Genomic DNA, 20,178 nt, shown 5'->3' on the forward strand with positions numbered 1-20,178 from the left:
TTCAGGACAAACAGGATGCATACAAGGCTGGGTCAGCATCTCCCCCTTGCTCTCTGGACCAAAGATCCCATGAGGCGGAGAAGGGAGAAAGAATCCTCTAGCATTTTCTCAGCAAACTGCAAACCAACAGAGCTGGGCTCAAGGCCCTGCTCCAGTATTTGTGCAACTGTTTCTATTTCCTTTCCCCTTTGCATTTCAGACAAAATGAAGAGCAAAGCCCACTCCTGAATAATGCAATAGGCTCACGCTTAGGACACTCAAGTGAAAGGCAGGAGACGCAAGTTCAAGTACTTGACTTGAATCAGGCAGAGTACAAACATCAAATTCGGATTGCCGATTTCTACAACACAACACACTGACATCTCTCGAGATTTCACTGCTTTTGACCTGCACAACCACTGAAGAAAACTTCAGCAAACCTAGTACCTGCCATAACCAGTGGGGTTTTTTTGTTGGGTTTGTTGTTGGTTTTTTTTCCCCTAAAGGATTGCCATTTTCTCAGTAGGTATTTGAAACGAAGTATCTTGTTCATACTGGTGTAGCATTAGCTGGGCTAATTGGTGCACAGGTGCAGGTGTGTGCCGATATGTTTTATAAATTATGTATGTGCTAGAACTGGCTTATTAAAGAATTCCTGAAGAACTATGCGCATAAGCACATAGTAATTCAGTTGTTGCAGGTATGTGCATTACTCTTTGGTACTCTGCAGACTCTGCAGCAGAATACTGAGCTTCCCAGGTTTGCCACAGACAATCAGAGAATCCAAGGGAGTGAAAATGAGAGAAAACACCAGGTATAAAGGGTACCTCTCTCAGTAGTACTGCCTGTAAAAAGAGACAAAAACTCGCTAACATGGAGCATTTTAACTCAATGAAGTAATAACAAAAATCCTGTCTTGCTGTTGTCCACAAACAGCAAAATAAATCACTGCACATGAAAGCATCCCAAGACCTTAGTAATACCAAGACACATCAGTTTCTGATGGCCACAGTGAGCAAGAGACCTCTACCTGCCTTGTCACATCCCAGTGAACAAAGTACAAGACCTCAGAAGTAGACTCAACTGCATTTATCATCTTTAAATATTTGAGGAGGAGTGAATTTCTAGCTACCAAGTGACAGCTTATAAACAGAGATTAAGACCAGGTTTCAATCACTTACTCTGTCATGAAACTTGGGGGGGGGGGGGGAATCCACTGCAATTTTTGCAGAAGAAAAGGTTCTGCAGTAAGTTGTCCTTCCCAATTATTACTCAAACTGAGACAGGCTGGGTTTCAGAACACACTGCAATCAACTGGTATGCCCACGGTCAAACCCCTGTGTTCTTCCCTTCTCAAGGCACCTGTATCTTTCTGCATGTGCTTTGTCTGCGAGACTGAGCTGTTCCTCAACAGCAAAGCGTCACCTCCATTAAGCCACTCACCTTGGAGAAGACTCGCCAGTTTTGGCAAGAAGATCACTTGAGAGCCGGAAAAAACCCAGTAGAACTTTGGTTGATAGATCTCATATCCTCCTGCATCTTTGAAAGCAGTTAATACCCCAGCCCAGAACAGCCTCATGCTTGCCTGCTTCAGAGGAAGAGTCAGCTTTGACTCTCTCACACTTGGGTTTGACATTAACGCTTTAAACAGAGAAAGCTGAAATAAGCAAACACATAACTTGTGAGCTTGTAGGAATATCAAGAAGAATTTCTTTAAAGATCGGTCTTTCTCTGTCCAAAGTGTTACGAAGACACGTGAGGGAGAGTTTTTCTTTCCCACTGATAAGGTTTTCTGGAGACGAACTGTACAACCTGGCCTAGCAAATTCCCTGCCATAACAACCTGCATGAGAAGTAAATAGTGGCTAACTCACGAGGCAGCTCAGGATTTACACAACCTTTTCATTTCTAAGTACATGGCACAGCAGTAGAAAAGGTGAAATCCCTTCAGATGAAACTTGTAGGATTTTCCACTCAACAGCTTGCTCTCTGTCCCCAGAAAGAGGGAGCGACAGTCACACCGAGCAACACTCAGATCTAGCAGCCCAGGAAACTGCCGGCACACAGCACACTCGGCAACCCAGTGTAGGGGGGAGCGCGCAGAGGCCTGGGATCAATGACAAAGCAAAGCGACCTGCAAAGAGCAGCTCTTTTCGTTGCTGGCTACCTGCAGCAGACAAGCTGCTGCTTGCTTGCTTTTTTTGGTCTTTTCCAGATAATGCAGCTGCCTAGTGCTGATAACATTTATTTATGTGAGAAGGTGAACCCACTGATTCGGCAGCTGCAGTTCTTGCGTGCAGTGAAATTTCCTGTGAACAAAAGGTTAAGATTGCAGCCCACCTTCCTCCTCCTGCTTGACAGAAACTAGAAATAATAAGCACACAGACAGCATGGGGGGCTGTCTTTGGGAAACCCAAACAGCAAACCTTTATGCCCAGACCCTGTAAAGGAGCATTAACACCAAACCTGGGAGCTTTTATTCTGCTTTTGAAAACAAACAAAAGAACCAAAAAGTGAGACCACAAGGCATTTGAGAAAACACTGAGAAAAGATGACCGTGTCAAAGGAGGGTGCAGATGCTCATTCACCAGCCATCTGGGCATTCTACAGAGAAAGGCAGAAGAAGAGACAGCTGAGAAAGTGTTTCTAATGTAAAGAGCTTTAAAAAAATAAAATAATAATAAAAAAGTTTTGACCCAGCAACCTCAAGATTTTGGCTAAACCCCAATGTTTACAGTCAGGTGTTTATACAACCAAGGAGAACACTCCTATAGTGATGTTCATTGCAGCGATCTAAAATATAATCGGTACAGAACAATTTTTTCAATAAGGTAACAATGTATCAGCTTGTTCTTATTGCACTTTCACTTATGTTTGAAAACATCCCTTCCCCTTTCAACCATCTTACATGCTCCTTAAATACGACATCGTATCTTATTCCAAGTTCTCACTTAGCAAAGCTGACCAAGCGTGGGCAAACAGCCTATGGCACACAGGAGTCGTAAGGAATTTTTTCAGCTCATATTCTTCACTCTCTCTCCTATACCTTTCCCTCCCAGAATCCCTTCTGAAGCACTCCTTTACTTTCATCATGTTTTAACAGGGCATCTTCCTTCTTTCCCCAGGTACCAAGTAGCCGTGCATAATTATTCTGAGACCAGTGCTCTACAGCAGTAGTACTGCTAGAGTCATACCAAAAGCAAAAATCTCCTATTCCTTAAAATAATCTAGCCCTTCCTCAGTACTGGGCTTGAAAGCCTGTGACAATTACTGTGGTCAAAAGAAGCCTCTTTTTATGTTGTCAGCACTGCAAGGCACACACACAGTTTCTATGCCCTTTACAGGTGGTTTCTTTTCCCTTCACACACTGACTCCTCTTACCTTATTGCTAGGGCAGCAAGTACAATTTCACCAATTCCAGAATGCCAGAACTAAGACGACTCACTAGATACTCTATTAAAAAGAGTCCAGGCAAGAAAGGACTTTGTCCACCTGAACAGTATGCCAGTTCATGACAGCCGGCAGCCAGACCTTACGCTCTTGCTCAAGTTCTCATTGCCAGACTTGGAGTCCCGGTGTGCTCACACATGGGGACGTTTCTCTGAAGCTCGCCCTTACACACACAACTCTGTTGAATCTACCTACCCATCTGCAGTTTTAAACATTTGCAGCACAGTGGTGGAAAACGAACCCTGACCTCCAGTGCCAACCTATTTTGAGCTTTGGGCTAAGAAAACTGCTAAAAAAACCCCAAAACAGTTTTCAGACTTTGCCAAGTGTTGCTGTTAACATGCATCAGTTACATTATCCATCCTTCCAGTATTTTGGCTTTCGTCTACTGCCTCCCAAAAGCAGGCACATGGGGAAAGAGGAGGGCACAGTCAAGATACATCCCAACACTCAGAGCCATATTCTTAATAATAATAATGAATCTCTATGTGCTAAGCTCACAGAAAGGCATGTTTCAATGCCTGATTTTTAATAGCCCTTGGTTAGAGTGAGGCCTACAGCATAATGCCTTTCTCTTGCCAAACAATCACATTTTAGTATAGTGATGAAGCTGTGTTAGTCAGTTCTTTTCTTTAAAAAAAACCCACACAAAATTGAATGTCACCATGGGAACAGTCTAAAGTTGATTTTGGAAAGAGGCTCATTTCCTATAGCTTTTCTGTTGGCATAATAATAATGTCACTGAACTGTACCAGAAGCAAGTGCTTTATGAAGTATCATCTCTAAAGATACCAGCCTGTTCTGAAAATATCCTCCCTTATGGTTACATTTCTTTTGATTCTGAAGCAGAATCAAGGGCCCAGAAAGGTTTCTTCCCCGTTTTTCTCAACAAGAAACACACCACAAGCTACCACCAGTGTGATCTAATTCATTCATTCTTCAGCCTGTAATATGTAATAAGTGTCAGTATGGAAAAACTCCTTCTTAGAAGAAGAATTAAAATTTAAAGCAGTCATCCTGGTTGGCTGGCTGAACAAACGACACATGTCCACACAAGAATAATTCAGTCAACCGTCTTAATAAGGATTTACTTTAAACAGAACCTTGTATTGGTACACTAGACTCAGTCTCATTAAGGAGTAAGTTGGATTTTTATACAGCATGAACCACTGGCAATCTAAAACAGACCCACTGAAGAATGGAATGGAGAATCAAACGCAATGTTTCAGACCCAAGCTCTATGTGCCTTTAATACTTTCTTTTTCCTTTTCTTTTTTTTTTTTTTGAGAGAGTGCACACTATGACAGACATTTGCATTTATCATGTTTTTAACTTCTTTTCTAAGGATGAACTCTCTGAATCTGCATCTTCCAACTCCGCTCTGTGTCTTTTCAGTCCTCCGAGAGATTGAGTGCTCTCACTGCCTGTAGGTTGCAAGTCAGCAGTATCCTCTCTTGTGCTCACAGTGTAGCTGTTGGAGTCCATTTCAGACAGGCAGCAGTCTTTGTGCAAGGTCACACCCATCTGTACAAGGTTGCCATTATCAGCATTTGAGTGCACCTGTAGTCCTTGCGTCACAGTCTCCTGCTCTCCAAAGCTCTGTCCATTGTTGAAGCATGAAGGGCGAAGATGCAAGTGGCCATTATTGTGGTTAACACAGGAGGTGTCGAGGCTCCTCTCCTCACTGTCATCAGTCTGGTTTCTGGAACAGTGACCTGACATGCTACAGATGGCAACAGTGGAGAATGGAGGGACCAGTGAGTGATGGCTTGATGCTGGTTGACAGTTCTGACTATTTCTCTGTTCCGTAAGTCCTGCAGTCTGAATGCAAGGTTCTTCAGTACAACTATTTAGCCCTTTGCAGTTAGGTTTTCCATTGAGCTTTTTAGTCTCAAAAGAATGCTCTATACCTCCACTGCTAGCGTCTTCAGATGTGTTTTCTTGACCCTCCATCCGCCGCTGATTGTCACATTCATGAGCTTGACCATTACTAGAATTTTCTATCAAGCCACATTCTTTTAAAGTTTCTTTGTTGTGGCTTTCAGTAGAAAGAGCTGGGGAACCTTGAGGAACTACTGAAGTCAAGTTGCTAGCATCCTCCTTATTTAGCAAGTGTGCTGTACTGTGCCTTCCACTAGTTCCTGGTTTCCCTTCATCATTCTCTCCACCTCCTCTGGAGGATTCACCATCTTTAGTAGCTGAATATGATATGTAAGAATAATGAAGCCATTTGTAAGCTTTGTAAATCTTTCTCTCCACTGATTCACTGTCTGAACAAGGAGACGTCCTTTCTTTGAGAACTTCTTTGTTGGCTGAACTCCTTTCTGGTGAAGAAGCTGGAGAAGAAGAAAGATCATCTACTTTGATCTGGGGGTAATCATAGATGTCCTCACCTATGTAGGGGGCCACATTCTCCGTGTTAGTGCTAGTCCTTTCCTCCTTTTGCACCTTCTGTCGGCGCCTCAGTGCGTTGCGTTGCCTCATAGATGTGCGTCGTTCATTCAGTTCCTCTTCATCTTCTGTACTGCTGCTGCTGGAACTGCTGGATTCGTTCTCCTCAGGACTTGGGGACCGTGGCCGTGGGAAAAGGTCTGTATCTAGTTCTGCCTCACAGGTATTCTCATCAGAATCAGACTCATTGGAAAGGGCCAAGAGACGTTTATCCTGATACTTCCTCAGTGCAGAGAGCCGCTGTTGACGGGAAGCCACGTCTTCTCTGGCTGAGGGGGATTCAGTTGATCTTAAGGCCCTTAAGTTATAGGCAGTTTCATCAGACTCTTCAGCCACATGTGGTGGGGAGTGATGCAAAGAGGAAGAGGACTCTGACTCGCTGTAAGCAGAGCGCTCACTTACTCCTGCATGGAGCTGCAGGATTGTGCTCTCACTGAGGTCGCTGTCCGAGTCAGAACTCCAGCCCTCGATCTCCCGGCGTACCAGGGAGTCAAAAAAGGCCATCATCCGTGGATCTTCCTGGACTGACTGGTTGGCATAATCATGGGACAAACCACTACCACTGTTCAACACAAGACTAATGTACTCTTCATGAGTGTAGAGGCAACGTGAATCATCCTCAATTCTACCATCCAGATCCCCTGTGCAGTCAGGCTGCTTGTAAGGACTCCAGATCTGTAATAGAAAATAAAAAAAATACATACGTCTTTGAATTCATAAACTACTATAAGCATTTGAAATAGAACAGTAGTGCCAATACCCAGAACAATTGCAAGTTGCAGATTGTTTTTATTAATTCTTATCGCTCAGACTCGTACTTACAAGTATTCCAGAGATGCGGGGCTTTTTTCTCCCTCTTTACAAATGTTTTGCCTGCATCTACTTCACCCATCCAGAACTTAAAAGCTCTCACACTGCAGGTTATCCATCATTTCAATATTTCATTATGTAATATTTCCCCCAAATTGAAGGGCTCTATTTTTATGTAATAGGGGATGCTTACTCACTAATGGTTAAGAATAGTTTGTTGCCTACAATACAGTCTTAGCACTAATGAAGGCACTTGTTTCCCAGGAAACTAGAGCTGCCTGTGCCAGTGATGTAGAGTAACATTTCATCCAGCTGCAGTGTCAGTCACACCTGATCAGCAGGCAGGGAGCTGAATGTATGAAGGTGAAAAGCAGAGCTGCACCACTCCCTTTAGGGAACAGTTGTGAAGGAAAGAAAGCATCCAACATCCTCTCGAGACACTGCAGCTGTTTTAGCAGGGAAAGGTGAAGGAGAAGAGTTTTACTGAAAGCTACTTTTGAAGTGAAGAGAGGGAGTAACATTGCAAAGTGTAACGATTTTACCAATAGCAACAGCCTTGACTGTGCTGTCCTTCTAGCGTTCCCTCAGTTTTCCTGGTGTGGAGAGGAAAAGGAAAGAAAAAACACCCAAAACAAAACAAAACACCAAAAGAAGATCCACCAATATCCCTAAAAAACTAGTAATCCATAGCAAACATAATAGTGGGATCTCCTCACTTTTCTCAGTTTTACTCACAGATTCGGGGGCAATATGATTAAGGCACTCATTGGACAACCACTATCAGTTTATTCTAGATCAATGGTTAATGTGATGCACAACACTTACTGTAAGCAGAGCTAGTATGTAACTTATCCACAATACTGCCCTACTATTCTGCTTATAAAATATCTGATTTCAGGCACGCTTTGGTTTTACCATGCTAACAACCTCGGGGGGGGGCAGGGAATCTACGCCAGCTGTCTATAGCAAGGTTGGCCTTTTGGCAAAAACATCTAACTCTTTTCCCAACAGAAATTAGTCAAGTTTTGCTCCAAGTAGACAAAACCACTAACAAAAAGTGTGTTTTGCCTGTGTAAATGGGATAATCAGCACTCATCTCACAGATGCGTAGTTAACACATGCAACATAATCTGATACTACCATGACAAGCACTATAAAAAAAGCCCACAAGATTGCCAACAATTCTGTATTCCCAGAGATTTTCAACAGTGTACACTAAGACCTTACACCTTTAATATTGGAAGTAAAATGAATTAAATTCTCTTGCAGCTACGTGTTCAGCACAGCCAAATTTAAGATGTACCGGTAACCTTTATTCTGGAATGCTCCCAAACTTGACTGCCTTTACTTTGCACCCTCTGTAATTTATGGTTAACAGAACTTCCACATATCATCTGGCTACACAGATAAAAGAGACACTGTTCCAAAACTAAGGTGGGCTGCAGACACACCTTTTTCTGTATGGCAATCATTAAGCTGCTTTTCAGAGCAAAGGCAAAGGAATGTTACATTGCATTACAGTAACCTGTTCCTAGGAACATGCCTCAATACAAAGGTGTATTTGCTATTTGTACTTAATTGCTATTTTGACTAATCGCAGTACTTAAGTGAATTCTCTTCTAGTACAGTTCATTAATATAATACTTGAAACCAGAATGAAGACAGCCTCCACTGCTTGGTTCAAGCACCGCACTTACTAGACACATAGCTCAAGGGACAAGCATCAGGTTTGGATAAAGATAACAAAACCCAACCTAAGCCCACGCTATAGTTGATGGAAGTCTATGTACTTAACCTTTTTGAATTATTCAAGAGAACAGAAAGAAATCTCTTTTCATCCTCTATTTCCCATGCTCCACTTCTTAAAGACAACATAGGAAAGTGTCTTCTCTCAGTCAATGCATGAGATTGTTGATCTGGGGCTATACCAAGTTTTTTAATAGAAAAATAGAACTCCACTTGCTCAAAAGACTATTCTGAGTTGCTGCCTTCTTGATCATTTAACTAGCCCATGTCCAGTACCTCCTCTCATGATTTATCAGATCTTTTCCCCTCTTTGTCCCACTGCTGAGCATTTCAGCAAGTAGATCAGATCTTTTTGTATTTAAGAAGCATGTCCCTTTTTGTAAATGCTTCATGCTGTATGCCTGGACAAGCAGACTGGCATGCCCCTTCCTCAAGTAGTCTTAGCAGTGTTAGATTGACCACTAGTTTTTTTTATAAAAATTCTTTTTTTAAGTAAGAGAATTGGAAAATTCTTAGATTCTGTATGAACCAATATAAATGGAGGAGAGGCAGTCTGCTCTTAAGTCCCTCTGGGAAAGGTCTGTTTTATAATGAAAAGTAATCTAAAAAGGTACATAAATTGTGCACAGAGAGATTCCACATCCTTGTTAGTGCTACCAGATCTTTCTGCTCACTCTGCAAGCATCAGAGAAAATACAGCAGTGTTAAATATTGAAAAGATAGCTACAAAGAGTCCATAGTGAGGCTTTTCCCTTCCAAGACAAATTTGTTCACAGAGGGGGAGTGAATATTAAAGACAAGACAAGGGAATTCAGGATGAATACCTGCTTGTACAGGATCAGATGTCTCTGGAGACTGATACTGCTATTTTTTAGACATTTTGCTGTGAGGGAGTGTGAGGGCCTGCCTGAGTCCCATCAGACTAAAAATCTATCCTTGGCAGAACCAGGAAGTCTTTAAACAGGCAGCAACTGGTGCAGTGCTCTCTGTGGCATCTGAAATGGGCTTCTCTGTAAATGGCATGCTTTTGCCTTTTTCTCATCCTCTGACTGATGCCCTGTCGAGGAAGAATGTGAGCAAATTGGAGAAAACAAGTTGGCAAATCATCCCACTAGAAGCAACAATCTATCAAGAATTTATTTCTCTGTCAGAGGATTAAGGAGCTGAATATTACTCACTGATGCCCCGAGTATGGATATAAAAATAGGAACAACAACAGAAAAGGAGAGTACAAAATTGTTTCTCTACTACAGCAGAGATGCTTCAGAGAACATCTTTGAATTGCTTGTGCACCATGGTGGCAAACCCCCAAATTTTAAAACAAAAAAGTAGTTATGCCCATAGCGTGAGAATAATTAAAACCAGCTATATTAGATTATCTGATTAGGCAGAGGCAGCTAGCCACAATGACATGAATCTGTCACCATAGCAACATGGGCAAACAGACTTTGCTATCTTTGATATACTGATGATTTTTAAACAAATGGGACTATAACAGTTGTGCTCAGTTACACAGTATTCCATTTCCAATACAAACCAGTATTTCTTTCTGAAAATCCTTGTGCACTTTATCTATTTTATATTTTCTGGAACTGTCTTCCAACTGCTAATTCTCCATGGCCCTCCTGTAAGCCCCACACATCAGAGGGAATGCCTCATTTCTCCTGCAATGCAATTTGTTTTCCTGCCAGCACACCCCAATGTCTCACACACTTAACTGAGGGGAAAGTGGTATTTTTCTGTTTTATATTGCTTTAGCCCTCATGGTGAATACTTGCTGCAAATTATCATTTTAGTTCACAGCTGTGCTTTTCCATACAATTTTACTGAGGTTCAGGTTTCTGAAATGGAGGGCAATGAGCAATTCATCTGGGTTGATGTGTTCAGAATACACTTGCCTGGAGTCAGGGCTTCTAGTATCCTTTATTAATGATCTTGTTGAGTCTTATTTTAACTTTCTGAAACATCCTCACTTGAATATTCATACACACATACACCCCCCCATCTTATCAACAGTATTCTCAGTCCTAGCAGAAATCAAACCCTAAACCACTGAGTTACTGAATTATATTCTTGCAGGTGCTTTACAACAAAATAAAACTAAAGCAAAAAAGCCGATAACTACAAAGGTCAAAATCATCCTTGTGAATACTACTCATTTCAGCAGGGCTAGGCCTGAAATGAATTCGTATCTCATTTGCAATCAGCATTAAAATAGCAAGTGTGTTGGCAGAAGGACATGGAATTATTGAATGGCTTGTCTGTATCATGCCTTGATGCTGGTGCTACCAGTTCCTCACTTCTAGAAATACCAAATTTAGGCCAGCTAGTCTAAAAATTAAGGGTTCAGACAAACAACTACTTGCATCTACATTTTTAATTCATCAGTTTCTGCAACAGAGGGAATGGAATACCAGCCAACCACAGTGAAGCTATCTTCTATGATTTAATCCAGAAATTTTTAGAAGACCCTTGAAGGACAGTAAAAGGAAAGATGCTTCTTAAGGAACTGATTAAAACAAAAACGAAAAAAACCAACAAAACAAGAAAATATAAAAAAACTAACTACAATTTTTATTTATGGCTCTTCCTCTTGTCATCTCAACTTCTTTGAGCAAGCACATCGAGCATTTATATGGGGAAAAAAGATAGCCATGCAAGAGAAGGAATTGTGTACCCAACAGTTTTTGATGCAGTAAATAGCCCCTCAGAACTGCTGGTATTGTTTTTCCCGTTTTTCCCTTCTGCTAGTGGCAGTTACTAGCCTCTAGCCTATCTGTAGTAGTAGCTGGAGTGAAGAAGAAACCACCATTGCGTGGCCACCTGCAAACTGCTGTTCACTAAGACAGTACCTTTGAAGAGTGAAGTCATGCAGATCAGACAAGATATGAGCCTTAAAACAACCTGATCCCCAAACAAAGCATATCACAAGCTGAGACAAAATAACACACAACAAAACGGTAAGAAGTTCTGGCTTGCTAATAAACTTAATACATTAAACACCTTTGCCTTAATTTGTTTCTAGCTTGCAATGTTTGGGGAATTCAGGTCCTTCAAAGCAGCTACACGAGTTCCATTGCACATACTGTGACACAACAGGCGATCTCTTCTAAGGAAGCATTCAAGCAGAGGTGTCTTTGAAAGACTTGCACAACCTGTGACTGGAGCCTTAATCGAACTAACCTTTTAATCACCAGGCAACCCCCCCACCTCAAAAAAAAACCCTAGCAGAAGTACACAAAAGCAACACAGGGGATGTTTATACCAATGCTAATCCAACAGTCTAAGCACACTCATGCAGGAAGGATTCATAGGGTGAAGGGTCAGCAAATCTAAAATCCAAAAGGGAGAATTCAGGCTGCGTGAATCAAGTTCCCAAAGCAAAAAAAAAAATGCCTCTGGCAAAACTGTTGTTAAACAGTGGCAGTCTGACTGCTTGGAAAACGAAAAATCAGTGAGCTGCTAAGAATGTTCAATGCACTTTTGTTCAAAGCCAGTATTTGATAGATTTATGATCAAATCCGTCAGAGGGACACAGGTGAAGAAAAAAGTAGAAAAGCAAACTAAAATACCAGTGGAAGATTGAAGAAAAGGAAAGCTGAACTGCAATCAGAACCCAAATGCTGACAGTAGCTGTAATGCAAGTGATGCAGCTGGGCATTTGGCCATGGTTCGAGGGGTTTGGGCCAGTCCATAAGTTGCAGACCACTAAAACGTTCCTTTGCAAGACAAGTTCATTCAGTCAACTTGTAGCTGAGTAAAGCATTAACTAATACTCAACCTCATTTATAGCCACATGCAAGTAAGACTTTTATGAAGTCATTCACCAAATAGTTAGAAGCAGCATCCGTTCTCATTATCTTACTTAAAAATTAAATTCTTCTGGTTTCTTTCATCTTGTTGCTAGACCTAAATTATAGCAAAATTTCTACAGCAGCAGAATGCAAAGTGCATTAGTGTAGCATAATTCTCTGCCTCCCCACTCTCAACTTCTGCGATTAGAAATGACAAAAATGTTTCTGCCTTGCTCTCACAACATTGGCTGTCTTTCCTTAAGGAAAAAAAGTTTCAGAACCTAACAAAGTTTCTTATCTCTCTACATTCCACATAAAAAGGCATAACCTTTCTAAAACTATGGTACGTTGCTAGAGGATTCAGAAAAGACGTATTGTGGAAGGAATTAAGAGTCTTGTTTCTTCTGGAAGCTACAGAAAGGTATGTTGAATTGATTCAATGCAGAAGTATGTACAAAAATTAAAGAAGGGCTCCTGAGGCAGTATTTGGGCCAAATTCAGCTAGGTCAGGCTAGGCTAAGGCTCAATGATACTCTTTGGAGAGATTTTTATTAAATTTTAGTACAAAGTATCAGAAGTCTTAGGAGATCACGTCACAGCTGTGACCAAACTCTCCCAAGGAAGACTGTTTGCATGATACTTCAATTATGTACGGAATGAAACTGGAAAAAAAATTCCTTTTTCAAGGTACAAATCCAAGAAACTCTGATCTTATCCCTTATCTCCAAAACCTTTACAATTGAAATGGAGTTTAAAGTTGAAATGCCCAATAAAAAATTTGCATCAGTGTAGCCAGCAAATAAGACATACCACTTTACAAAAGAATAAGATGAGAAAACAGGATGGCTGTGGAAAAGAACTATGCTGAGCAAAACAAAGCATTTATTCCTGAAATATTGAAAGAACACATTTTCTGATAATTACTCTTACCTTTATAATCTTTTCAACTCCAGAAGAACAGATCATGTAAGTGTGAGGATTAAACCGGACTTGGTTTACAATTGACCGATGACCTTTCAATACCATAAAAGCACCATTGACGACCCTGCCAATGCCACCTAGGGGAAAAACAATCACACACTGAAATGAATAATTGAATCTTCATATTGCTTTCATTCATTATCATTTTAAGTCATATTATATTTGACAAAGCTTTCCAGCCTTATTTTGCAATATTTTAAGGCCTGTGTTGGCTGCAGAATTCCAGTTTTATGAGCAATGCCTCTATGAAAAGCCTCAAGTTTGATGAAAAGCATCCTTCCTGCAAATTAGGACTTGGAGGCTAGCTTTAGTTCAACTATCTAAACAAACAATGAAGGTTTTTGACCTAATATGACAAGTATGTGAATAAGAACAACATACATACTTAATGAAATCACTAGTGAAACCATAGTGCCTCAGGCATGACACTACTCAATTTGTAAATTTGAAGCAGAGACAAACAGAGGTTGACTTTTTTAATAGCTATACTCTTTTTTAAATTTATTTTTTAAATCAGCAATTCATTACTGTCACAGTTGACTCTAGTCTGATGGGTAGGAATCTAAAGGAGGCAATCTTCAAACTACTAACCTGAGTTACTACATTACAGATGGACTTAGTATAGCTTTCCCTAGACCAGGATCTATAACAACTCATATTTCTGTGAATCAAGCTTAGAGAAGGACCTGAAATAACACATCTGACCAGTGGGTTATATCATGCTTTGTCACAAGGCAGGAAATTAGCTGAATTGGAATGCTTTTGTGCTAATGGTAAAATTCAAAACAGAAGCCAGACAATTTTTCTGCTTGGTCATCGATTCTTACTAGGTCTATACACCAAAGCAAGAAACTGTCACACAGTAATTTTTTTTATATTCATAGATTCACACAATTAAAACCATTAACCTGTTAAAAACCACACCTGTGCATCTGAATAAACAAGTGTCAATCAACGTACTACGGTTAACTTCAGTGAAAGAAACCAAAACTCTTAAAAGAGGGGAAGTAAAAACTTAAAAAAACACTTCAGAAGAAAACAATGTTGCTACTGACAACTTCAAAGGTCATAAGCACACCTTATAGAAAGTTAAAATTATTTCATTAGCTTCTGTGCTACTTACAGTTGTCTTAACACTAAACAAGTAAACCTTATGTTCTTCTTGCTGAAGATGTTTGCTATCCTCCTTTGTCCTCAACAGGAGCTTTCAGCTGCAAAAGCTGCTGGTTTAAGCCCTAAGCCCAATGTTGAACAACTTGTCTTCTAAAACAGAGAGTCATAGTTCTCCTGCAATGCACACTTCCTAAAGAAATACTTGCATTAACACTGAAAAGTAGGAAGATAGAAAGGTCAAGAAAAAAAAACGGAGGAAAAAAAAGGCATTCCTATATCACTTTCCACTTGTTAGGTTACATAAATGATAAAGAACTGCAGCTAGTGAGCTTGTATTCATCCCCTCTCCTCTTAGAAAACATACTCTCTGCCTCCCACTCATTATAACTACACTCTGAAGACCAGACTGATGTGTACATGGTGTACAAACCACAATAAAGATTTTGAAATGAGGATTCATCCAACACCTAAAAATCCACAGTCAGATCTTTTTACTGCTTCTGGCAAGTGTTCTATTTGCACAAATCAGTTTTTGCAGACCAAACTGCAGTCTCATGGCACTTTGGGATGGAAGTATAATGTGCCTGAAGAAGGGAAAAGAAATGGCGAGTAACTCCAAGGACCAAAACGCATGGCCATTTTCAAGACTTTGGGTATTGATTGAAGGCTCATTTAAAATTAAGAAAACTTGAAAGGCAGACTATCACTCCAGTTAACTTCTAAATATGTTCATCAAAACTGAACTGAGACTGAACTACCTGGAATGGTTCTCTTATTTGGGTACACTTGTATGTTCTGTAAGGTTCAGAGAGAAGTTCTGCCACTGGAGCAAGATTTCAGCAGTGTAAGCAAAGTTGACTGAGAAGTAACTGACTGGAGCGCAAGTTCATTAAATGCCAAATTGGGCTCTTTTTCTTTTCCATCTTACGAGATTCCTCATGTCCTTTCATTCTACTCACCCTGCTAGACATTCATGACCACATTTATGGCTGATGGCAAGCTGCCCTACTCCCACAGCATTCCTTCTAGCCAAATCACAATTGTCAATCCAATTGCGTCTATCAAGCCAACAGTAGATGGTTACATCAAGCCCAGTTCTCAACACGTCTATCTTGACCTAGCAGACAAATGTTCCAGGAAAGTGAACCTTGGGAATGAAGAGACAATTTGCTTATGTTTCCAAGTCTGTAAGTAGTGCCTAAAACAAGTTTTAACTATCCACTGACTCTAGCTGCCTAAATTCAGTACAAAACAAGAAATATGCCCTACAAAACACTTCCAAAAGAGTCAGAAGTTAGAGAGACAATGAGCAAAGAAAGAATTATAATGGAGATTAAATACAAATTTAGGGCACCATATCTTGGGCTGCATTTCCAGGTCAGTCATCAGCCTTTTGCGGTACTGTCAGCAGTGTGAATTAACCCATGGTTATTTTCCTAGTAAAATAGTTATTTAATGCCAGAACTGTCTTCTGGCATTAAACTTTAAATGTTTACCAATACACTAAGAGCACTGGATGACAAGGGCACAGCATGCCATGTCTAAAACATAGCTCTCCCTGTAGTCAAATTCAAGCAGCGTCTGAAGCCCAGAAAGCCAGCCGTATCCTGGGTTCCATAAAAAGCAGTGTGGCCAGCAGGTCAAGGGAGGTGATTCTCCACCTCTACTCCGCTCTCGTGAAGCCCCACCTGGAGTACTGTGTCCAGCTCTAGGGTCCCCAGCACAAGACAGACGTGGACTTGCTAGAGCAGGTTCAGAGGAAGGCCACAAAAGTGATGAGAGGGATGGAGTACCTCTCCTATGAGGAAAGGCTGAGAGAGTTGGGGTGTTCAGCCTGGAGAAAAGGCAGCTCTGGGGAGACCTTACTGCAGTCTTTCAATACAGGGGGCTTATAAAGAAACACAGAGGGAGACTTTACCAAGGCCTGTAGTGACAGAAGGGGCATCAGTTTTAAGCTGAAAGAGCATAGATTTATACTGGATATAAGGAAGAAATTTTTTACAATGGGGGTGGCGAGACACTGGAACAGGTTGCCCAGAGACATTGTGTATACCCCATCTCTGGAAACATTCAAGGCCAGGTTGGATGGGGCTTTGAGCAGCCTGGTCTAGTAAAAGATGTCCCTGCCCTTGGCAGGGGGGTTGGACTAGATGATCTTTAAGGTCCCTTCCAACCCAAACCATTCCGTGATTCTATGAAGGAACTCCAAAGCCTTCTGCTTTAATATTGAAGTTCCCTAAATTCCTTTTAAGCTGTTAACAGTAAAATCAGAGGAAGCATAGTACCAGAACATACTTCACCCCTCTTAGAGTGAAGATGAACTTTCCTACAAAGCCCCTTAAAACAACTAACTGACCAATTACAGGAAAAGTCCCCTAGGAGCAGATTACTGCAATCACAAATCTTAGCAACCAGCTTTTTCCAGTAGTATGAGAGACGTTAATAATTTAAACCAGAAAGTATTGACTTCAGCAATACTCTGATAATCTTCGTGTCATATATAATAAGACTGCCCCAGAACCTCATTTTGGAAAATCCCTTGCCTGATGAAATTTTAGTCTACAAACTCCTATGTGCTTAAGCAACATCCCTAAGTGCTTTAATGCAGAGCTTTCTACATCCTTATCCTGACAGAGGTCCCTTCATTTTATAGTAGCCCAGCAAAGTTGGTATCATATTACATGAGTATCTGCATGGCAGACATATGCCTGTGTCCAGACTTGTCTGGAATCCCCCTGGTCTCTCACCAGAGGCTTAGCTGCAGCCATATAGCTTCTAGCCATCTCACACTGTGAGTTAAATTTGCTCACGTCTGCTGGCAAAAAAAAAAGCGCATCTGTACGTTAAGTGGAGGTTGGCATAAGCTGCTCAAATTCCTGAGGCCATCTTCCTTTTTTGCATGTAATAATTTCTATTTCTTTTTGCTGTCTTCACTTGAACTGGTATTTTTATTTGTACTGTTCCAACAGAATTTACCTCTGCTATCCCAACAACATTCAAATTTTGCTTTTGAGATTTGGGGTTCTTTTTAGGGGATGGGGGTGTTGTTTGTTTGCTTTTGAATTTAGTGGCATGCAGGTGGCAGGTCCTGCAAGTGTTTTAGCATGACAGCTTTTCTATTCTTAGATAGTTACCATGTGTATAAGCAGTGTTTATACATAAGCTATTAGCTTACATATAATTTTATTAATAATATTTTTAAAAAAAGCTTTCAGAGGCTGATTATGCTGATTTTAGAGGGTTTCTAACTTTCTAACCTATAACTACTGGAGGGAAGAGATGGAGATACACTAGTTGGTTTTGCAATACTTTCCAAAAATTGCTATGCTTAAAGACAGTTCTGAGTAGTGGTTTAGTGTTCTAGCTGTGCTGGTCAATGTTTTTTTGGTCTGCTTATTTGATACACAAAGCGAAATGTCAAGAAAATCCCTCTTCCTCTACATCCTGCAAATAAGTGCTCCAAAGAGGAGCAACACGAAGTCTTAAAAAATTGTTTAACTAATATCCTACTATGAAATCTGACCAGCTGGAAGAAATAACTTATAAAAGGCTAAATCTGAAGTGTACATTTTAAAACAGAGTTCCCCTGCACACGTTTGACAAGAATGCAATTGCAACACAAGGCCTATCTACAGGCTCTGACAGAGACAGAAGGAAGGAATAATACAATGCCTTGAAGCAGTGATGTCTACTATGTTGCTAAAGTGATTATTTCTTGATTTGCTTTATTATTTTATGTTTTAAATATTATACTAATGAAATCCTTGTTAATTACACGGTTTTGCAAATATTTATGAAAATTATTTGATATTTCACATATTGAGAACATTCTGGATGGTACATACCAAAACATTTTAAAAACCACTAGTAAATCATAATGAAAGAGAGTGAGATATTTGGACAGCAATCTGACTTCCCATGCACAAGTTCTACAACACGTAGCAGTGTTCAAAAAAAAAAAAAAAACACCCAGAAGAAGGAGTTATTTGAAGAATAAGGAAAAAAGGGAAGTGATAGATTATTAGGAAAAGTGCCCTAGTGCAGAAATTCTGTAAGAATGTAGAGCAGTCTCTAAACTAATGGAAGCTCTGTTCCAAACATTTTAAAAAAACCCTGCCAAAGTGCCAGAGAACTTGCTGGGATAAGGAACAATCCTCCACCGGCTCTGTAACAGAAGAATTACATGACCTCATTAAGAAGTCCTTTCTATCTAGGACACTGAAAAAGAAGTCCCACTGTTTGTTCATATAAGGTAGAAAGACGTTCCACAGACTAAAGCATAACTTCATACAAGTCTTGTAAATTACTCAAAGTGCTGAAAACTCCTGAGAAGGACCAGATATTTGCAGCTGCTGTGAGTGTGCCATAGCATACCATTCCACTGTAGTACTTGGCACTACAGTAGAAAGCTCATTTAAAATTAATATAGTTTTCATTAATAATAATACAGGACACATTTAGACTGTAGGCCACTGCCCTGCATTTGAATCCTATGAGGTCACGATGTGCTAATGGAAGAAGAAATACCATAGTTTGGCAAGCAAATGCACAGCACAATGCAAACAAATAAGCACAGCATATAGGGCCTTTGCCTTCAGTGCAGCAGATTATGTTTAGACTCCTTAAAAAGACTCTCTGGTCACTCACACACCTGTATTTGTTTCGTACAATGCATGCCAGCAGATGTCTTCGCTTCTCAGAGGCCCATCTGTAGAGAACCTAGATTTAAACACAAGCACTCTTGCCCTGAGAGCACAGGGCCCCACAGCATCTCTTCCTGTGGGATCAGGGATCTGACAACAGCTCTGGCAGCAGCCAGAACAACTTCAAGGTTTCTCAGCAGCACAGGCAAAACTGACTTTGGTCACATCAAATATGGGGTGAGAACAGCAAGGGCTGGCCAAGATCCTTTTTTCTCCTGGCATGGCAAGAGGAGACAGTTTGGAGGAGGCACTAGGGGACTCTGGCTTAGTACTTCTGCTGCTACAAGAGAAAGCGAAATGAAGCGTCTCCCTGTAAGAAAGCAGCTCCAACTCCATGCTCAGCTCAGACTGCTTCCTTTGTCACTTACGAACCCACCCTCCACCTCCCAGGCCAGGTGAAAGGATCAGCATGGCCTTCCAGAGCTTTAGCATAAGCACAGGGAGCAGTGGGCTGGCATTAGCACCTGCCCCAGGCAACCTGCTCTTCCATGCAATCACTCACTTTGCCTAGCCTACACCTAGAATCAGCCCCGTGGTGGTCTTATACTTCCACAGAAGTTCCAAAAGCCAAAGAAAAAATTCATATTTAAACATCTAAAGAACACGCAGACAGCTGTAGTGGTAGTGGCTATTTCTAGATATATATTTTCTCCCTTCTTTTGTTGCTGCTAAATATCTGCCATATCTATCTATGCCTTATCTATACCAAACCTCCCACCGTTGCTATCACCAGTAGAGCTGAAAACAACATGAAAGCTAAGACAAAATTACTATAGAAATAAACTTTGGCATACCCTTCCCATTCTGTCCCCTATCCTGGTCTGAAAGAGATTGCTTTTTTGGTGTTTAACTGCATAGGTTGCAATGGTTTTTACAATGTTACTGGAACCATGTGAATTACCACCAACAACTATGTTTTCTAAACAAAGAGAATAAAGTAAGTGAAATTATCACACAACCGACAGATACATTTGGGGTTTTTTTTAAATGGAGGTGTGAAAACAGCTTACCTGTGCATTTATTTTCTACTGGTAGCTGCAAACACATTCAATACAATACAGAGGAAGGAGCTTTGGTACAATCAGATGGCTCGTTGCTGGGGGCTAAGGCTTCTTCAGCCTCTCCCAGTGCTCAGTGCTATCTTCAGCTTTC

At 40.8% G+C, this 20,178-nt stretch overlaps 1 protein-coding gene across 2 annotated transcripts in view; it reads right to left on the reverse strand.

The window, feature by feature from the left end:
• Positions 1 to 4,487: 4,487 nt before the first annotated feature.
• The window catches only part of DCAF5 (DDB1 and CUL4 associated factor 5), a 75,238-nt gene continuing 59,547 nt past the window's right edge, over positions 4,488 to 20,178 (reverse strand). For both annotated transcript variants that reach the window (XM_049825301.1, XM_049825302.1), the window contains exons 8-9: positions 13,160 to 13,287; positions 4,488 to 6,554 (exon numbers count right to left, since the gene is read on the reverse strand). In XM_049825301.1, coding sequence (XP_049681258.1) covers positions 4,749 to 6,554; positions 13,160 to 13,287 — 1,934 coding nt within the window. In that variant the 3' untranslated portion in view covers positions 4,488 to 4,748. The remainder of the gene's footprint in view (positions 6,555 to 13,159; positions 13,288 to 20,178) is intronic.

Source organism: Accipiter gentilis, chromosome 22, assembly GCF_929443795.1.
Source record: "Accipiter gentilis chromosome 22, bAccGen1.1, whole genome shotgun sequence".
NCBI classification, from domain to species: Eukaryota; Metazoa; Chordata; class Aves; order Accipitriformes; family Accipitridae; genus Astur; species Astur gentilis.